At 36.6% G+C, this 22,253-nt stretch overlaps 1 protein-coding gene across 1 annotated transcript in view; it reads right to left on the bottom strand.

The window, feature by feature from the left end:
• Positions 1 to 22,253, bottom strand: part of LOC107295838 (catenin delta-2) — a 164,232-nt gene that overhangs the window by 78,670 nt on the left and 63,309 nt on the right. The window contains exon 4 of the mRNA XM_015825172.1: positions 3,124 to 3,337. Coding sequence (XP_015680658.1) covers positions 3,124 to 3,337 — 214 coding nt within the window. The remainder of the gene's footprint in view (positions 1 to 3,123; positions 3,338 to 22,253) is intronic.

The raw sequence follows: 22,253 nt of genomic DNA, 5'->3' as shown, positions 1-22,253 counted from the left end.
CACAACACACACAAAAAAACCTATAAATCTTTATTTCTGTAAACTTCTTTTCCACTCCTCTTTAATCTGAATATTAAAATCATAGGAAAAGCATTTTTTTCCATCTAAACTTCTATTCGGATGTTTTAATTACTTACCACATTTTTGCTTTATGATAAATGCCATTCCACTGCCTCAAGTTCATTTTATGTCAGCTTTCCTATATTTCCTCCAGTCATAAGCTTTCGATCAAAGTGACTTTAAAAGTTCTTCCCTGACCGTTACTAAAGTTTTATTAGTGCTATTTGTGAAATAATATTTGCATAACGGGGGCATTCCATTAGGAAAATGTACGTGCACAAAATGTTTTAAATTTAATGTTCCAAATTTGAAAAACTTGAGTCAGAGAGAGTTTCAAGTGTGAACCAGGTTCTTCTCCTAGTTATTGTCTATTACCACGATGTCTAGTAGATTGGCCAGTATCTGTCTGTCTGCCTGGATCTGAAAGTCCCACAGGATCTTAGCCCTCTTATTCTCCATGATATTCTGTGGAATTTCCCATCTGTGGAATTTCCCATTCCCATTGGGAGCATCTAGCCCATACACTCTAGATCAGTGTTTCTCAACCTTGACCATTTTAAGGCATGTGGACTTCAACTCCCAGAATTCCACAGCCAGCATTGCTGGCTGTGGAATTCTGGGAGTTGAAGTCCACATGCCTTAAAATGGTCAAGGTTGAGAAACACTGCTCTAGATGCAGATGTTCCTGTACATAACGCCAGCTACTTGATCATGCTGTTCAGTGTATGCTGTTCTTGTCTGGATCTTACATCCTGTCACTATGTGTTGGACTGTTTCTTGGGCCTCTGCAACTCGGGTCCTATATAGTGTGGACGAACCTTTCTTCTATGGACCTGGTGCTTAGTTCTTGTGCTGCTATGATCAGTGCTTCAGTGCTGCTTTTTAGTCCAGCCCTTTCCCGCCACTAGTAGAAGTTCCCAATGTGGCCACCTCAGCTTTCTGTTAATGGTACATCCCATGTAAGATCTTGTCTTGCCATGGCACTTCTGCTTGATCTTTCTTCCACATCTGCTGCTGTCTCAGGCATCCTCTCCGCAGCTCATCTTTGGGTGACCTCTTATTGATAAACTCCTGGATGCTCTGGGTTTCATTCAGGACAATATATTCACTAAACCTTGCTCCCCTTGTTCCAGTTCATATATCGTTTCTATGTGTTGGACTCAGGGTAGCAACCTCTGTACACATGAGGTGCTTCTGGGTCTTCATATCAGCAGCTTCCATGTCCTCCTTTGGCCAGATCAATATAAAGCAGGATATATAATGACTGGCAGGATACATGGATCTTGTTCTTCCCATTGAGCTGGCTCTTTAAGGGCCTGTTTTATACTTTGGTGGTACTTGGAAGTTGCTGTCCTTCTTGCCTCCTCATTGTGATTTCCATGTGACTGTGGGATATCAAGGTACTTGTAAATGGTCTGTATGTGGCCCGCTGCTAGTTCCACCTCTTTGGTCTTAACCATTTTCCCTCTCTTGACTACTGCTCCAGTCCAAATGACATCACAATGCTCCAGTCCAAATGACATCACAATGTCTTTGCTGTAGAAGCATATCAGGTGAATCAGTGATTCAATATCTCGTTCACTCTTAGTATAAAAGTTGATGTCATTTATGTAGAGGTGGTGGCTGATAGTTCCACTCTTGAAGTGTGTCCATATCCAGTTCTTGTGATTATTTGGCTGGTGGAGTTCATGCCTATGCAGAACAGCAGTGGAGACAGTGCATCACCTTGCTGCATTTGATGGGCACTCGTGTGAATTGACTTCCACTGTTGCCTTCCATGTTCCCATAAAGTTCTTGAGTCTCCTGTTGACTTTGTACAGCACCACGCATTCACAGATCCATGTGTGGCATTGAGTCATGTGTTTTCCTGTAGTCAATCTTGGCTGCATTCAGGTTAGTCTCTCTAGACCTATTCTATCCATGACAAGTGGTGTTTCAAACCTCTGGTGTTGTTCCCAATGCTCTTTTGAGTTGCAATTATGTACTGGCCAATAGGGTCCTAAGATTGGTCTCTCTCTCTCTCTCTCTCTCTCTCTCTCTCTCTCTCTCTCTCTCGTTGTTCAATCATCTAAAGTTAATGAAAACATGCAGTTTAAAAATAACCAATAACTGGCATGTTTTCCAGGTTTGTTTGTAGATTTTAAGAACACAATGTGCATAGATAAAAGAGATAAAACCAAATTAAGGGATCTTGTCTAATAGTCATCTGTATCATATACTGCCTGAGTTTCACTAAAAGCAGATACTGCAGCAATTTCAATAAATAGATGGACTATAATTAAGAGGATTAACAGTTTGTGCCTTGTTGTTTCAAGTCCGGTTGTAGACTACTTCAGGGAGACCAAGGACAGGTAGTAGAACCAAGGACTGAAGCAGAAGGTTGAAACAAAGCTAACATTTTTTATTTTATTATCTGCCAGTAATTCTGTCACTCAGAGGGATACATGATGCATCACATCATCACCACAACAAGGAGTATCTCATGAATTATGTCTTTGACAGGTAAGAGTTGAAAGATGAAATGATTAAAATATTTGGAATCTGTAATCAGAGCTGAATCATACAGCCTGCAGTTAGGATAATATATGCAACATATTTTTTTTTACAAGAGAAGCAGAAGGAGATCTTAAAAGGGGATGGTCCAATGTCATTAAAATAATGTAGTCAGGATTTACGGAATACCAGAATGCCATTAACAGTATTTTAAAGAATCATCAGCCACATTGTACACTGAAGGAAATTTCATTCTCCTTCCTCCCTTAGTCAAAGAATTGGAAGCAGCACCACCAAAGCTTAACTTAGTAACAATCACAATTGTATACCACCATCCAATGAAAACTGCTGTCTGCACATTACTCAAGATATGGAATATGGTTGTATATGTCTCTTGCTGTATGTGCATATTCTACATGATGGCAAAACCAAGTTTTGTTTTAATATTTTCAAATATGCAAGTACAATATTGAAACTGTGTGTTGTTTTCATCAAGCGATATATTAAAGTGCCTCAGGTACTGAGTTGCTTCCTATAAAGTAACATGCAATAAAGGAAAGATATTCAAACCTGTGACCAGTTCTCTGATTTCCAAATCTGTAGTCTTTCGGAGTAACCGTACTAGTGCTGGAATTCCCCCACAGTTTTTCAAAGCAATTTTGTTGTCATCATTAGCTTTCCCATATACCAAGTTCCTCAGAGCCCCACAGGCACTACGGTGGACTTCTGTCATTCGATGGTCCAATAGATCCACCAGTAATTGTATCCCTCCTTGTCTTCTTATCTGCATCAGCAAAATAAAACCAAAGAAATCAAGACTAATCTTCAGTATGGTTAATGCTCAGTTTTTAGACAACAGTTAGAAGAGAAAATGCAGCAGCCAGCAAGGAAAGATGCTGGACTGATTTCCTATAATACCTTTGAAAGCAAAATCTTTTGCAAAAATTCAAGCACTGATCAAGAAAGCTGGACAGATTATGAAAAAGTTATTTGGAAAGAAAAGTACCCCTTCCCATGCCATAGATAAAATACTAACAGATTAAGATGTTATTGTCCAGTGTGTGGAGGAATCTGCCAGTCAGAATTTTTATCAAGGACCACTGAATGGCATTCCAGTTTCTAACTGCTTACAGTAATTATATACCAATAAATTAGCTTCTGCAAGGCAATTAATTGCTATGAAAAAGTAAAAAGTCTGTAACATTTTCTTTATAAAAAAGACGGGTATAGCTTGGACACAACATTAAATTATGTTGTATTCTTTGTTTTTGTTCTAGCATTTTTGCAAACCTGAATTATTCAACAAAACATTCCTAAAATATTGTGACTTAACATTAATATAAATGCACCCAACATAAACATTGGGTTTTAAAAAAAAATGCATATTCAGTGCATATTCAGAATGTGTGGAAATTCCTGGGAGAGCTGTACCAGTAAATGAGACATTAGTTAAAACCAGAATTAATTATACTGAAGTCCTACATTTACTTATTTGTTTGTTTGTACCCCACCTTTATTATTTTTACAAATTCTCAAAGTGGCAAACCTACACCTTCCTCCTCTGCACAGCAACAATCCTGTGAGGTGAGTTGGGCTGAGAGAGAATGGCTGATCTAGTCGCCCAGATGGCTTTCATGTCTAAGATGGGACTAGAATTCACAGACTTCCGCTTTCTAGTCTGATACCGTAACCACTAGATTAAACTGGCTCTCTTGATTTCAATATGCCTGTATTTTCAATATATAGTAAATTAAAACAATCGATGATATTAATAATAAATGAGCTAAGACGATTAGGTCAATCACCACTATGGGCTGAAAGCTAACTGAAACAATATGAATTGATCTTGGAAAACACGGAGAGTTGGGGCTATCTGTACTTCTGTATGCAAGTAGGATTGCTAATGAAAATACCTGGCTACATAAGGGCAAAATATGCATACTTTGAGGACTTAATTTGGAATTTCTGCAGCAAGCAGGGGACAAGGAGTAATATCGTAGCCACTGTTACCAAATTGTCAGATTTATATTTCCTCCCTATGGTAGTGTGAACAATCAATAGTTATTTATTTATTTTATAACATTGTTGAAATTAAAGCAAAGTCTATCATTTTCCATTTGTAGAGATTCCTGTGCAAATATATCCTTGAGCAAAGGTAAAAAAAATAATATGTAAAAAATCTTATATCCAGATTCATATATAAATATTAGATTACCCATGATCCATTGGGTCATTCTTTTAGAGATATTTCCTTACTTAAATGGATAAACAGAATCAATATAGGCAAGCAAAAAAGCAGCGGGAGCCAAGAGTGACCTCTGACTTCCTGCCAGCTTCTTGTGGGAAGCTGGTAGGGAATGTTGGAAATCATCATATGACTGTGGGTGACTGTGACACTGCAGCAACCAAAACTTTGGGAATAAAATTGTTGTGAAAATCCTTGGAATTTCAGTTAAACAGGAGTAATGGCTCCCAGAATTTGTATGCATTTTTTAAGTTAGCGGAGTTGAAGTATCTTGATTCCAAAATTTTGCACTATGATGGACAAGCAAACTGGGGAGTTTCAGTAGTATAAGTGCTAAATCAACAAATGTCCTAACTAAAAATGAATACTAGGAATCCGTATACTAAATAGTATTAGTATATTTAGTATACTAGTGCACTGAATATGCTAAGAAATAGTTATAGAGATGTGAAAGGAAGAGGGAGAGGAAGAGAGAGAGAGAGGGAGGAAGAGGGTGAGAGCTCTAAAGGTAAGAAGGAATTTATGATATTCAGAAAACAAATATCCCACTACTTTTTAAGAATCATTCTTCAATGTACCAGAAACTGATAGTGGGATAATTTTACATTGCCAAGAAGTAAACAAATTACATTCACCTTCTTCTGTCTCCCAACTTCCACCTTTTATTGCTTGTGATAAGTACCAGCCAGGTACTTAACTCATCTTAACTGCCTGAGAATGAATTATAGCCGGGTATGTAAGTGGCTGAGCATGCTACAACCTATTGCTTCCATTAATGTTCAGTTCCTTGCCTTTGAGTGAGCATCAAGGTCAGTCATTCCAATTTAAAAAGGGAAAATGGATCCTTGTTAATCTTTATATTTAAGAAGGAAAGGGGGGTTGAAAATGTTAATATATATACTGTATATAGCTAAGATAGTCACAGCTGGGCTGCGTACCACTAGATGGCAACAAAGAGACAAAGAAAATGTTAAAAGCTTCTGTCATCTACTGCGGGTCCAGATGTGTGCAATCAAATATGTTGAACTGAGTGATATAGGGATTTCTGTAAATAAAATCAAACAAGCAAATGTGGCAAACTACTCCAAGGAGGAGAGAACATATATCATGTTGTTCACAGGACACAATATTGCAGTGGTGTTCTGCAAATGAACCTATAAAAAAATGAAGGAACAAAAGGAACTCTCAAGTAAAAAACTAATTCCACTGCTTCTTAAATTTCCAAAGCACTAACTGAATAAAGTTTCAGTAAGCAGACCTATGTTAATTGCAATTACTGTATCAACTGAGTTGAATAGGTTTATCATGATTCATCCTTTCATTTGATCATGTGCCATCAAGCTGTTTTCACTCCTAGCAACCACAGAGATAGATTTTCTCCAAAACAATCTATCCCCAATTTGTTCTTTCAGAACTCACAAGGGTGCACTCACTGTAACTGAATGCATCCACTTTCCTATTTCCTCCATCCCTCCCTTCCTCTTGCCACCCTGCAATATTATTAGCAAAACATTTAACAGTGAGGTTGTTCATAGAGAATAACTGTGCTTGATGCCAAGATTCCAATCACACATGACTTATTTACTCCTATTTTACTTTTTCCCACTGGTGTAAATCCCTAAACCAAGGCTTTTCAACCAGTGGTATGGGTACCACTTGTGGTACATTGGCACCTGGCAGGTGGTACGTGACCATCCTAGAAAAATGTAGTGGGGGGGAATGAGCTGAACTGGTGGCAGCACCGCACAAACCTGAGCGAGAGATGGCTGGAGCTGCAGAGCTGTCAGGGCTCAGTGGAAGCGCCAGGATCAGTGCTTCTTCAGGACTGTCAGGGCTCAGTGGAAGCGCCAGGATCAGTGCCAGGCTCCAGCTGGAGCTCAGCGTTGATCCTGGTGCTTCTGCTGATCCCAGAAGAAGCGCCAATCAGCTGGAATATTGCAGCATCTCCAGGGTCTTGTGATTTACATTCAGATGCTTGGCAACTGATTCATATTTATGAGGTCACAGTGTCCCAGGGTCATGTGAAGTGACCAAAACCTGCTGCAATCACCCAGCAGACGGGGGGAATAAAAACCAAACACCCCCGCTGCCAATCCTCAACAGAAATGCTCACAACAATGAAAACCTCGGACAGGAGGAAGAGCGCTGCCAGGTGGGCAGGCAGGTGTCTTGCTCGGCACTTTTTTCAGTGCCATTGTAACTTCGAACAGTCACTAAGCGAACTGTTGTAAGTCGAGGACTACCAGTACTTCATCACTTTATTCTTTTTTGCTTTTTTGCGTCATCAAGTTTTTGACACCTTGCTAGGCGACTGGTGGTACTCGGATGTTGCCATGTCCTAAAAGTGGTACAATGGGTGAAAAGGTTGAAAAGCCCTGCCCTAAACTAACCAGAAATGACAAAATGACAGTGCATGATAAATTACAATCATGTCCCTTCAACTTAATGGGCATTCAAGGAGAGTTGTATCCAGAGCTTCTTAAGTTTTTTGACCACTCCCTCTTGTCTCAAAGATAATATCTTCCTTAGAGTGAGATACAAAGTGGTTCAGAAAACAGAGCTGAGACTTCTAATCTGTTTAGCATTATATAACATTCAACATTTTACAGTGTTAATTTCCACCAGAATTGTAGGAAAGTGACAGCATTATGTTACATTTCCAAGAAATTGGTAGGGCTGTGCAAAGCCTGCAAACCAGATGTTTCATGGTGCAGTACAATGAAGCAGTACAATACATTTCTTTAAAACTTACTTTTCTGTTTGTTATCACTGCAAATTTCAAATAGCTAGGCTGAGGGCTTTATTAAAGAGAATGGTAATTATTCCCAAATAATTCAGCATTCTGTTTTTTAGTTTACTGGTTTTAAATCTACTTTTAACCCAATTAAATGGCCGGTACTTAGAATGATTTAGTAGCTTTCTCTCTTGTTAGATATTTCTTTTTATTTATCTCTCTAATAGGGAAGAGAGCTTGAACAATCTCTGGATGTAAGTCCCAATAAAGCTCTGAAACATTTAGAGATTGATATACTACAGAGGAGTACAGAGATAACTTGGAAGAAAATATATGAAAGCCATTACAAAAGCATCAGCTCATTCTGGAAAGACAAGAATGATTGAGAAAGAAACTCAAGCTTGGTCTGCCTTGTCTCTCTTGGGTATAAGAGAAAGGAAAAAAGAAACGGTCATACTTTCCAGATTCTGTTATTATAGTGTGTATCTTTCTTACATTAATTTTATTTTCAATCACTTAAACAATCACTTAAATGTGAGCCAGCAGTGTGCTGCAGCTGCCAAAAAATCCAACACAGTGCTAGGCTGCATTAACAGAGGGATAGAATCAAGATCATGTGAAGTATTAATACCACTTTACAATGCCTTGGCAAGGCCACACTTGGAATACTGCATCCAGTTTTGGTCACCACAATGTAAAAAAGATGTTGAGACTCTAGAAAGAGTGCAGAGAAGAGCAACAAAGATGATTAGGGGACTGGAGGTTAAAACATATAAAGAACAGTTGCTGGAATTGGGTATGTCTAGTTTAACGAAGAGAAGGACGAGGGGTGACATAATAGCAGTGTTCCAATATCTCAGGGGTTTCCGTAAAGAAGAGGGAGTCAAGCTATTCTCCAAAGCACCTGAAGGCAGGACAAGAAGCAATGGATGGAAACTAATCAAGGAGAGAAGCAACCTAGAACTAAGGAGAAATTTCCTGATAGTTAGAACAATTAACCAGTGGAACAACCTGCCTCCAAAAGTTGTGAATGTTCCAACACTGGAAGTTTTTAAGAAGAGATTGGACAACCATTTATCTGAAACGGTGTAGGGCTTCCTGCCTGAGCAGGGGGTTGAACTAGAAGACCTCCAAGGTTCCTTCCAACTATTATTATTATTATTATTATTATTATTATTATTATTATTATTATTATTATTATTGTTGTTGTTGTTGTTGTTGTTGTTGTTGTTGTTGTTGTTATTGATCATCGCACAGTCAGCCAGATGTTCAGACTGGATTTGGCATTTTTGTCTACCTATCGAGTCCTTCCCAAGGACCTGGGATAGGCAGATGTGGATGTTTGATGGTATTACAGATATCGTCGCAGAATGGAAGCAGTTCCTAGTAGGGCCGCCTTTTGCAATTGACTAATGGCAAATTTGTCAATGCCAATGGTGTTCAAGAGGTGGTCTAGTTGTTTTGGGATTGCACCCAAGGCGCCTATTATTATTATTGTTGTTTTTGTTGTTACTGTTACTGTTATTATTTTACAATATAAACTAGAGAAAAAAGAAAAATAGGTGTAGAAAAAATAATAAAGAATAAAAGAAATAAAGAAGTATTTTCCTCTTCATCACTACAATTTTAGTAACTTATCATTTTCTTAAAATACAATAAATGTTCTCTTCTTGTCATATCCCATCTCTTATCTATAATAAATCCATAAAAATAGTCATTTCAGTCCTGATCTCAGCAAAAGTCCATTAAGTGATAACAACGTACCTATTAACCTTAAATAAGCCAACTTTGTATTGCTTTTACTAGCAACAGTCTTGATCTTTAGTTCCCTCAAATAATATCTTAGCCATTTTATCTTCATTTTTTCTTTGTCCCTTCTCACAAAATTATTCAAAGCTTTAATAAGCTTCTTTTGTAAATCCAATATAAGAAAATTATCCACATCACTGTCTTCGTTTGTTATTTGTGTAGACCTTTTAATTATTAAAACAGTCAGTTTCTTTTGTTAGTCCAATGAAACAACTTTTTCAATGCCATTTTTAAATCCATTTTGAAATCAATGTTAATCATATTAGGTAATTTGTTCCTCTTTGATAGCATCTAAATATAGCCTATCTATAGGAAAGAACTTGGTTTGGAAACTATATATTTGATAGAGAAGGCTGAGAGAAATATGCATTCTACAGATTTAGAGTTAACAGAATTGATGAGTGATGAACTGAACTTTTTAAAGAAGATTGATGGTGATTGGAGAATGAACATATTATATCTAACTGGAAAACAATTTGGACTAGACTTTTTGGGGAAGATAGTTTGACAACAGAAGTTTATGTTTCTGAGGAATAAGAAAATTCTCAACCAAAATAAAGAAAAAAATTTCTATTAAGAATCAAATTTGCTCCTGGACTGATCAGAGATAATGACTGGGGTGATTTATGGTAGATAAAAAGCCACTGTACACTTTCTACAAGTTAAATACAATAATAGATCGTTAACAGAGGGCATTGAAGTTTAACTTTGCTGTGGGTTCACCTGTTAACTACTTTGTTTTTATAGTAGATAGATATTGTGAATAGATGTAGCAGTTTATAAATTTTAGGCCTGCTTCACAAAGGGAAGAAACTAATATTGTTGCAATATATTTATCAGTATTCAACTAGTGGAGATAATATATGTATATGTGTTTCTGTCTTTTGTCCTTTTAATGCACATTTTTTCTTATGTTTTTAAAGTTTTGTCTATTTTTGTTTTTGTAATGTTTCTTTTTTTCCTTTTTTTTGGAACTTGTATTTCATCTCAACTCTCTGAATAAAAGAAAAAAATATTTTAAAAAAAGTGTTTCCAAAAAGCAACCTCAACAGATAGAGGAATGTCCTGGAACCATTCTTTAACATCATTCTCTATTTTATAGGCCAGTGATGGCGAACCTTTTAGAGACCGAGTGCCCAAACTGCAACCCAGAACCCACTTATGTATCATTGGGTGCTGGGTAGGTGTGGCTCATTGGGTGGGTGTGGCCCATTGGGTGGGCGTGGCTGCAGTGGTAACGGCAGACTGGGTGGGACTAAAAAGTTCAATCAATCAATTTCAACTTTGCGAGATCTTTCTTTTTCCAGCGAGAAGTTGAAATTGGTTGATTGATTGAACCTTTTTTTTTTGCACACAGTGGTGGAGGCCTAAAGTGAAAAGGTTTTATAAAACCTAGCTGAAGGCCTAGGACTGGGGCGACAGTGCACGTGCCCACAGAGAGGGCTCTGCATGCCACCTGTGGCACGCATGCCATAGGTTCGCCACCACGGTTATAGGCTGTTGAAATCATGCTTGCTATTCAAAATAATTGCGTAAGTATTCACTGATGGGATTCTACAAAAAAGCCACTCATTCCTTGCAAGGGAATGCAGTGTCCATGGGGAAGGGGGTTTTCCAAATTCAAAGGATCTGTAGGATTTTACTTAATTCTTTTACAATTCCACTTATATGAATTAGAAAGAAAAATAATTTGGCATCCTTTCAGTTCTATGCTAATCGGATCTTCAGAGATCTGACAAATCTGGGCACTTTGCCAATAGTAGAACTGAAAACAAAACAAAGCAAAACAAAATGGACCTATTAAATAGTATGACAACAAACTTCGATAAGCTAACCTTGAGAAGCACTGCAAAGATTCTTGCTTAGATGTCTTAACCTTTTTCCTTTCTCCCACTCTGACAGAAGAAATTAAAGTCAGGAACTCTTTTCCTCTCCTATCCACAAACTAACAATCAACAAACTAGAAAACAAGGTTTTTTTTATATATAATTGTGGGTCTATGAACCTCCCTGTCTAATTACAAATAGCCATATAACTTTTTTGTCTGAAGAGTCCAATCCACTTATTAAAGAGACTGAAAAGCCATCCGATGGCAACTTAGCCCTTCCTTCTTGCAACTTATTAAATGCTGATACAATTACTTCCTAGTTGACATGTACATTCTACTGCTTGTTCTTGTTTCAATTGAAATTTTATCATATCAACTTCTGGACAATTGTAAAAAGTTTTTACCTTTTAGCTTACCAGTCCAACTGACTGATATCCTTGTGAGGAATATGGATACACACTTGCAACAGGAACATTCTCATCAGGAGAAGGTCATCCAAAATTGGCTTGGCAATTTAGGAACAGGTCCTTGACCAAGTTCCTGCCTCTCCCCCATACAGAGCTAACCAAGCTGATAACCAAGATCTAATGTTACTGAATATTTCTCTCTCTCCTAGGAATGGAAGGATAGTTCTGACCGGATGGTAGAGAGGGGGACCAGATGGTGGAGAGGGGGGAATGGAAGGATTATATTTCTTTGCAGTCATTTGATTGTTATCACTCTCTCTAAGAGCTCTTGAGGCCACTTGGGGGTTTATCTTTGCCCTCAGGGGGTCACCTGAATCACAATCAATTGCACTCTGATTCAAGAGACCCTGACTGCAAAGAAATACAATCCATCCATTCCCCCTCCAACCATCCGATCAGAACCTATCCTTTCATCCCCCCACTATCCAGTCCCACTGTCAGTACTATCCTTTCATCCACTCTGCCATCACAACTGATGAAGTTTCTTGGATGAGAAACAAAACATTCTTCTTCTTCAAGGAAAAATAGTCCAGTTACTTTGAGGGGAAAAAAACAATAATTTCTCAGTTAAAAAAGTATAAATCATCAGGTAAAGATATGATTTTGCCACAATTACTGAAAATATGTCCTGATTGCTGGGCTTCTGTGCTAGTCTCCATATTTACTGATATTAACAATTCTTTATCACTTCTTAAATAGTAACTTAATCATGTTTTCAAACTATAAGAAAAGTGATAAGTAAAATCGTTCTAAATGCCTTCTAATTATTTATTGGCAATAATTAGTAGGTTCTATACTAGATTTCTCTATCATAAACTTTTAGATTAGATGAATCTAGAGACTATATATGGGCCTGTGAAGTGGTATAGATCAGGATATTCAATTATGAATCAATGTTCAATCCTAAACTAGTTAGTTAAGGAATATTCCAGCCTTTTATATCGCTATTGATTTAAAAGTAATTGTTAACTCTATTCCTCATGAAAGAGTTTGGAAGAAATCCGCCACAACATCCATTTGTTATGCCAAAATACTGTTACACAAATCAGAGGTAATTGTACTGGGAATCTAACTGCCCCATTTTTATCATAAAAGGAATTAAACAGGGTTGTATTCTTGTTCCTTTACTTCTGTATTAATGATATTGTCATGGCTCTTTCTAAGCCAGAGTTTCATCTTCCAACTCTTTCTTGCCCATCAATCACTTTCACTCTTCTGTATGCAGATAATGTGGTCATCCTATCTGTTAACTCAAGTGAATTCTTTCATTTTATATCATTTTATTTTTTCCCAAGAATATTTCATTTCTTAATTATGCATTTTGAAAGCATATAAAAACAGTTAAAATAAGAAAATGAGGTACACGGAAATATAGGCAGATAAGCAGCAAATGTGAAATACGATGAAATTAATTCATTCTGGCTGCAATGCTATTTAATCTGTATGACAATGGCATCCCAAGATTCCTCTGCTCTCAGGATATCCATATGCCAAATAAGCTTAATAAGTCCATCAATGTTTTTTTTGTAGGGGGATGATATAATCCTAATTGTACAATCTCAAATTAGCCTAAGGAGAACCCCACAAGTTGGATGCTTACTATGTGTCAATTCTCCCAGGTAAACCAGTTAGGAAACAGGACTAGACTGTAAGGCTGCATTAACAGAATCTTATAAATCTAAAGGCACAAACCTCCCATCACTGCTTTTAATTGCTTGATCCCTTAGGGCAAGTCCTTCCTAAATTTCTTTTTCTGGCCATTAAGCCACAGGGGGCTCCTGCCTCTCTTGTTTGATTGTTTCTCAGGCAGCATCACTTTCCCTTCTTTCCCCAAGGTCATTCACACATTCCATTCCATTATTCCATTAATTCTTTGAAAATCAATAAGGCCAAGATCAAAGTAAATGTACTTGGACAGGGGACTTATGCAAGAAGTCAACTCTTTCTCACATCTAGGAGTAGTTTTCACCAACACAGGGTAATAGATAAGCCATCTTAAAAGAAATGTGACAAGGGCCTTAGCCAACTTTACAACACTTCTGTAATTACTTAATTATAACTATCCAAGTCCCCTAGTCCCTATACTAAAGGTCTTTAAGGCTAAAGGAACACCTATAATGACTTATGTGTGAATTATAACTGTCAAGATTACCTGAACAAGACTCTGCAGATGGAGTTAAAACAGGCATTCACTCCATCCATAGCTGTACCATAATTTGAGCTTTCAACTATTGGTGGAAGGTACTTTCAATGGACCATGACAGGTTACTTAAAAAATGTCTTGTTGAATAGTCTGACATGTCTCACCCTATCTCATGGCTAAATAATCAGTTTACCAAAAGGCCATCTCTCTCCATGACAGAAAATTTGGGTTTTCACTTCCGCATCTCATTTCAGTCAGCCACCAAACCAAGGACATGTTCAAACAGCGGATTCTCAAGTTGACATAGAGACACTTGTAACAGCAAAGCCTTAAAATGGCTAGCCCAGAAAAAAGAGACCTTTCAATTAGAAAACAAACTATGAACCTGACACTGGGCTAAGAAGAACCCTAACCAGAATAAATTTTGAACACCTGGCAAAACATGGGTGATTTTATCAAGTACCTTATCCAAAGAGGATATGTACATGTGGCACACCATTAATACAGGACATCACTCACATTCTCTTTGATTATTAATTATATACTTCATCCAGAGCACGACATATAGAGCACAGTATAGTCACTAATTGACACAATACACCACTGGGACCTCATCAATAATTTATCTTACTTTCTTCAAGGTACAGACACAAGTATAGTTAAGACAGTAGTTGAAATTAGTCAACTGAGAGTTTCCAGTCTAATTCAGACTGGGGTCAATTGCCAAGGGACCATGCTACTGGCTTATTTTGTTGAATATTTTTATATCCCAATATGCTGTGTTATCTTATCTTATCTAATATGATCATCTGACTAATTCATAAACAATAAACAAATACATTCTAATACATCATTACTTTGTTTAAATCTTTAAAAAAAATATAGGTAGTGAATAATGCATTTCACCAATACTACAAATAGCACATAATATTAAAATATGGACTTTGAAACCCAATTTTGAATTTGGCAGGATTTTCTATATCAAATTGTAATCCAGAAAATTCAAGTCAATAAGTCATGTATTGTTAAACTGTCCATTGCATCACTCATGGCATATGGTATTCATAAACCCAATTGTCAGAAATGTTTGTTGTTTTTCTGACCAAGAGCTTACCAAACTTATTCTACAAGATAAAAATGTTGCCAGGTTCTTAACAATAGCAGTGGCTTGTCAGAATCAACTAGCAACTCTTTTTCACTACTGTTTCAGATTTGACTTTGCTGTACTTTGAAGTATTGCATTTGTGTTTTATTGGTCTGGGACCGTAAATAAAATAAACATTCTTGAATGAGATGGAACTAATATCCAGCACTGAAGCAGAAGTATTAGAGATTAATTCAGTGAAGTATAAAAAATTAATTCACTGGTCTTCTCTATAAAATAAAGCAACTATTAAGACTAACAGCTCATTAAACACTGCAAACACCAATGGATCATGATGAGAGAACAGCAAGAATGGGGGTGGGTGGGAGTGGAGGGGGAGAATGGTAAAATATATGATTTATCCATAAGATAATTTAACCGTTCTAAAATGTCTTGATTCAGGTGACTAATAGTGTTAGTCACTTGCAAGGATCATTCTGGTTTAAGCATAATAACTGAATTTAATATTTTACATAATTGTCCCCCTTCCTTTTTTTGGGCAAGGATATGCAGCTGTGTCATGCCGGATACCCAGAGAAACATATTGGGACTGCAACTTCATAGACAGCTCTGAATTGGAACAATTCAGTTGGAACAATTGAATTGGAACAAGGTTGGTTAAACCTGTCTACTTTGCCTTCCATGAAACAAAATTTGTTCTGAAGTACTCCAATCCTCCCCAGGTTAAATATGTACTGGGGTTTAATTTCATCATAGAAAACACCACCTGCATGATTTAATTGGATGAGATTATTACTGAATCAGGTATAGAAAATTGTCAAGACAAAGCATTTGGTCACACAGGTCAATGACATACAGAAAAATACTCTGGGGGAAAGACTGACAAGCTAATTTGATAGGAAGTGTCCTAAATTCTTTACCGTAATTCTGTCCCTAATATTTGCAGACTGTACCAGTGGATTGGAAATATGATAAAATTAGGGTACTAAACTTGTAAATTCCTGGTTGAATCTTAGTTTAAGTCATCTGAAATAGGCAAGGCCAAGAATCAGCCATGGCAAGGATTCCAGGGATGCTGTTTAGATTGGTAAACTAGAATTAAATAATAGACTCATGAAACCCCCATCCACATTTCTCTCTACAAAAAAAACCACAGGTCAGTTGGGGTTTCTTTTTCATGCTTTCCACTTTTTCAAGGCTGGGTAACCTTTTTTCCAAAAGTTTCCTCTGAATGGCTTGTTCATTCTTTCACTATTCCCAAGATCAGATCTATATTCCTTGACAGAAAGCCAACCTCTAGAAAGTGATGCAAAGGTTGTGAAAAGTATCTTCATGTTATCCAATCAGAAATAGCAAACATAGGCCATAACAGTAAAAAATAGTTTAGAAAGAGTAAAAACAAAAAGTAGAACATATGCTGAAGCCAACCCCTGAAATGTAAAACTTAGGGGCTTTTGATGTTTTGTTGAGATATATCTGTTAGACAAATATTTTACAAGCTCTGATAAAGAAAAGTATAGGGAATTTGACTGCCACATCTTTTGATACTACTTTTTTGCCTGTTTTAATAGTCAAAGTTGTGTCTAGTAAAAAAAAATAGACTTTTTGCTTTAGAGAATATTTAAAGATAAGTATAGTCCAGCCAGAGCTTCAGAAAGATTCAGGTTCCTGGGAAATTTGATAATGGAAAAGGAATTTTTAAAGCATGTTTATTGCTCAATTTAACTAGAGATACACAAAAGGGATTTTTGAACAGAAAGTGATAGTTCACATAAAGGACTGCAATCCTGCAGTGTTTACTTTACCAACACACATTGCTTCAGAAGTATCTCTTCAATAATGAACAATGAGGAAAGTGCAAAGACTCTCAGTTTGAAATATTAACATCACAAATTCTGTACTGTGTTTGTTTCTACAATATTGGTAGATCATAGGCACTACCCTTATTTACAAGGTACCCTGGGAAAGAAGCACAGAAAGAAAAGCATTGCTTCCCCATGCAGAACTATATCAAGAGAAAAATATCTTGGAAATTCTTTTTTCCCCCATCAAAGCAATATGGTGATATATAAAAAGGAAGGGTTTATTGAATCGTCTGCTTTTTCCCACTAGCCAGGAAGAAACCAAATCAAATCAGTTGTATCCATTATTGCATGTACTCTCTAGAGCCTTCAACCCAGAATGAAAGCTATCAGAATGAGAGGCATGTCGAAAATACAATGAAACAAAGACAATAATCGCTTAAAAGAGCTATTTAGAGAGGAGAGAAAGTGGCTGAATGCTTTAAAGGTAGTCCACAACTTATGTAATGGAGCCTGAAGTGTCTCAATTAATGACCCTCCAATCTGTGCTTTCCTCAATGCATTTTTTAAATGAATGTGCAGGTTGTTAAGTGGAGGATGAGGTGCCTCAAGGGTGTGGGGAGGCTCTTGGAGGCCTACCATAGGCCCAAGCCTGCCTGCCCTGGGCCTCCCAAGGCCTCCTTTATCCCCAAGGCATCTGGTACTCCGCTCCCTGTCTCTTGGGATCACCCCTAGGCCTTGGCCTGCTTTCAGGCTGGCTACTCAGCTATGTAAGTGAGCCTAAAGCTGGTCAGGAGAAGTGACCAGCACACTGAGACAATTACTGTCTGTAGGTTGAGACCTATTTCCCATCCGGCCACCCAAGGGCTCCTTCTGCCCCTTGGGATTCCCTTTCCTATGACTGTGGGAAGCTAGAGAATTAGACAAAACTATTACTTTTTTCTACATTCTCACATCTTGTTGAATTGGGCCAACCAAGCTATAGCTAGCTGGATAAATTATACCAACAAAGCTAGCTGTTATGTGGTATATGAATTCATTTACTACAAATCCAGCTTTACAACTATGTATGACAGATGAACACAATCAGTAGCTGGTTTAATAGCGTTAAAACCATGTCATAATATTTTGTTGAATTCAACATATTGGTTTAACACGCACAGTGGCTTAATAGGTGTAATAAACCATAACGATTGGATTCATAGATCTTACTATGTCCAAAACAAAACAAACAAACAAAAACATATAGGGACTTTATGTGTGATTCAGGTCTGTTTTTCAGAGATGAATAATTGGTGGTATATGGGCCACCATGTGGGCCTTGGGCAATTTTATATATTCCATCCAGATTCTCATTATACAGTTATTTGCATGGTTAATTTATGCACTGCCACCATGATTATTATAAGAAAACAAAGTCTGGAGGATGCCAGTGTTGGCTGACCTATTCATTGATATTAACAGCTGAGCATATTTCCCTATTGATTAAAGCTGTGCCATTGTTATTCCATTCTATAAAAACAAAGGTATCAGCTTCCTAAAAATAATTAGCAAGCTATATGTCAAATATCTCTATTTAAAGCTATTGGGTTGAAAGGGAAAATATTCTTGCTGAAGAATAGGCGGGTTTCAGAAGGGATCAATCAGTTCTTGAGCAATCTTTAGTTCTTCACCATTTAACAAAGAAATACTTTTCCCAAACCAGAGGTTCTCTTTTCTCAGCCTTCACTGATTTTAAATTTGTTTTTGATTTAATTCCAGGGATAGGCTGTGGGGAAAAAACCAAGGGGATCCTTAGAAGATAAAAATATTATTCTATTCCCTCTAAACCAACATCACTTTGAGAATCAAATTCTCCAGAGGAGTGTGAGACAAGTATATACTGTATTCTAGTCCCTCTTCTATTTAATTTGTATACCAATCCATTTTTGTCCCCATTTATCATCCCCCATGGTATATGGCTTCAGTGGTTTCAGCTCTTCCCTATCTCTCAGGAAAAAAAAGAAAAGATAACCAAGGCCTTTGGCCTCTTTCTGTCTAGAATAAAAATAAATTATCAGAAAATTAAAGTCCTAGTTTTTTTTAAAAAAAAATCACCATAAAATTTATAATTGGCAAATCAATGGAAATACTGTACAGTAGCTGTGCACATACAAATAAATACTTTGCAGTGCCGTTCCAAGTCTCACGGTGCTGGAGAGAACATTTTCATACCTGGCAAATATCACTCAGTATTGCTCCTCAGGTATCTTTAAATTTTTCCACTTGAAAAGAGCCCATTTTATCCCAGCAGTTTGTAAGGTTTTCATAGCCAAGGTAATCTCCCAGCCATGCTATACTGTCTAATTCTGCAAGCCTTGACACAGTAGACTAGTAGACTGAATTCTATAATTCCTTAGAATTACTCCTGAAGTCCCAGGATACACAAGGAGCTATGCTTCTTTAGGGATGGATTTTATCTTCTTGGAGGCCACAACCTGGTATCATCTTTATAATCTTTGGTTAATCTTCTTTCCCTGCAGATGTGGTTACCCTGATCCTCAGAGTCTACTTTAAATCAATCTGGTTTAAAACAATACTGGCAAGTTCTCCTAAATTCTTGGTGGATATCTTTTGTTTATTAGGCTCTGATAAGAAGAATTCTTAAACAGAATATATGGCACATTTATTTTCAAATCATCCTCATAAGGCACCCAGCCTTATGGCACATGCTTTCTTGTTTCTTAATCGGCACATGTCAGCCATTTTTAGCCCTTCAAAGTAGTCCAGACAAGTAGCACAACCAGAAGTCTTGTTCTGTTTTTATTGTAACACTAATAGAATCTTGCAAGACTGAAAGTATTTTTCCTCTCCTTTTCCTCTTGACATTTTACTATTTTATTACTTTATGAAAATATCAAAAAATGAAAATAAGGGGAAAATAAGGGAGGGCCTTCCATGATCGTTTTAGGCTCTTCTAGAGACTCTTTCTGGAAACAAAAGAGCCTTCATTCTAAGCTCTTTCTAGCCTCCTTTCTTGCAATTGTTCAGAAGGCTCTTTCTAGCCTTCCAAACACTGAATGTTGCTGAATGAACTGTTCTATCTATATTTCTTTAAACATAAAAGCAGTTTCATGAACTGTTTTGGGGCAGTATAGATATAATGAAAATATAGATACAATCTAGTATCTTGGAGCAGGGATATTTACAGTATATGTTTATAGCCAACCCTGATATTCTAATACTAATTTTTCATGGCTGCTTTACCCATCTGACTTACATAATGCCTATCTTCTCTTATGGTGTTATATTTGAAGTGAATGTCACTGCATTATTTCACAATGGCACTTCAGTACTTAAACAACTCATTATACTAAATAATAATTTTCATTCAAAAGGATCTATGTGGAGTTGATATTACTTGTGTTCTAATGACTTTCTCAAGTTTTAATTTACAAAATGATAACTAATAACCCCGAACAAAAAATAAAATATCCTTTCCTTTTTGAGATATTTAACTTTAGCCTAAATACTACATTGCACATGATGACATTTATTAGTTTCTTAAGTTGAAAAATGTAAAGGTCGCTCGTGAAATGAAGTATGCACTTTATCATCATCATCTAAAGATCCAAATGTCACATAATTGCTGCATGAACTCACTAAGATGAATAAGAAATTACACTTCAGTCTTTTGGAAGCATTGCTAAAAGATAGGCTTTAAGGTGTTGTGTTTAATGCTGAATTTCACAACTAGACTTTAGATTTATCTTGAGAAAACATTGGCAAAAGATAAAGATGAATGTGCTTCAATATTATAAATATACCTGATGATTTGAGTGAAATTGCATGTATAGTGTAAGTTTGAGAAAGCATTGGAAAATGAGGCTTGAGTTTGGACAAATCAGACTTTGGTAAGTACTTTACTGCTGTAAATGCTGAATACCAAGAAAGAACAAGAGAATGATGACTGATAGGTTGAAATTATGGATTGAGGGACACTTACTAAGAGCACCATGGATTATAAGAAAAATTAATCACTCCTGAACAACAACAACAAAAAAGCTGACTACTGCCTTGAGGCAATGTAAGAAGAAACTTATGTGTAGGAGGTCAGTGGAGGATGAATTAGCAAAAAGATTATATTTAGCAAGACTGAAGGAAACAGAAAACAATGAGTAAGGTAGATGGATGGAATTAAAGAGATTAACAGAATGCCCCTGGAAATGCTAGAGACTATTACGAGAAAGAAGTCATGTTTGTGCATACAATTGCCAGGAGTGAAGTCTGCTTTGATTGCACCTAGCAAAATTAAATTTTTCAAACTTAAGTCATAACCTAAAATATTTTTAGAATACTGCCATCACAGAAATAAACTGTCAAAATCTAACTGAATTTAGACCATATGGGATTTGACATTTGACCTGCAAACATCAGCAGAACCAAAAGTTCCAGTGATGTTTAATCAGAAAGTGGAACTAGCTTAATATCAAAGAACTGAGGAAGAGATACAGCACAAGGCTTTGATCTCCCTATTCTCATGTTTCCCCAACTCACTTTTCCAATCCTAAAACTAGTTACTTACAGAATACAAAATTTAATTCAGAATTCAGTATATACCTACATGCAAATATTAAAATTTTCTGATTTGAGCATGTATACATATTATTTAAAAAAGTTATATTCTGTTTTTCCCCTTCCCACAAAAAAACAGTTCTTCAAAATGTCCAACATATGATCAAAAATGGTAAAAAAATAACTATATTGTAACATTGTGACACATGAAAAACAGCAGGAAAAATGACAATAAATACCTAAATCAAAAATCCATAAATAAAACTAACCATCCTCTACTACTCTATTTCTAATCAAGCTGACTGGAACCCTTCAAAGATTTCCTAAATGAAATACTAGCCTATTGCTACTTCTAGGTACAGAACATATTCAGTAACTGAGATATGCATAAATCTCCTCCCTCTGGATTTTTAAATTTTTTTTTGAAACATATTTATTAATCATTTTTAAAATAAAAAAAAGAAAAGCAAAAGCAGAGAAAAAAGAAAAAATAATACAGAAATATATAAGTGGACAAATTATCAAGAATGTGCAACTAGTGAAGTAGATCTTTGATTACAAATTAGCCATAGAAAACATTAAATTACATTAAATACATTACATTATTTTAGCAATGTAAGAATTGAAATCTCTGAGCCAAGTGCAAAAATCTCTACTATGTGCTATTTAAAAATACAAAAAAGAGAAGAAAAATGAAGGAAAAATCATTATAAATATTAGATTCTAACTTCTTTTTCATACTTGTTAATATAATGTACAGTATTTATAGACATTTAAATTGTTGGGGTACCTCTGATTTCATTTCTACTGGCAGTTCTTTTTCCCTTTAAAAAGCACATTCTAGATCAGGGGTGTCAAACTGCCGGCCCACAGGCCGGTTGCATCATGCGGAGGCTGTACCCACCTCAGCTCCGGCAATGCAAAAAAAGTTGTGATACGTCGCAACACGTCATGTGACGCGGCGAGTTTGACACCTGTGCTCTAGATATTTATATATGCCTTGCTGTGTCATA

Source organism: Protobothrops mucrosquamatus, unplaced genomic scaffold, assembly GCF_001527695.2.
Source record: "Protobothrops mucrosquamatus isolate PMUCROS unplaced genomic scaffold, P.Mucros_1.0 scaffold2526, whole genome shotgun sequence".
In the NCBI taxonomy this organism is placed as follows: Eukaryota; Metazoa; Chordata; class Lepidosauria; order Squamata; family Viperidae; genus Protobothrops; species Protobothrops mucrosquamatus.
Note: the sequence above shows the minus strand (reverse complement) of the source record. Positions and strands in the feature narration are given on the sequence as shown.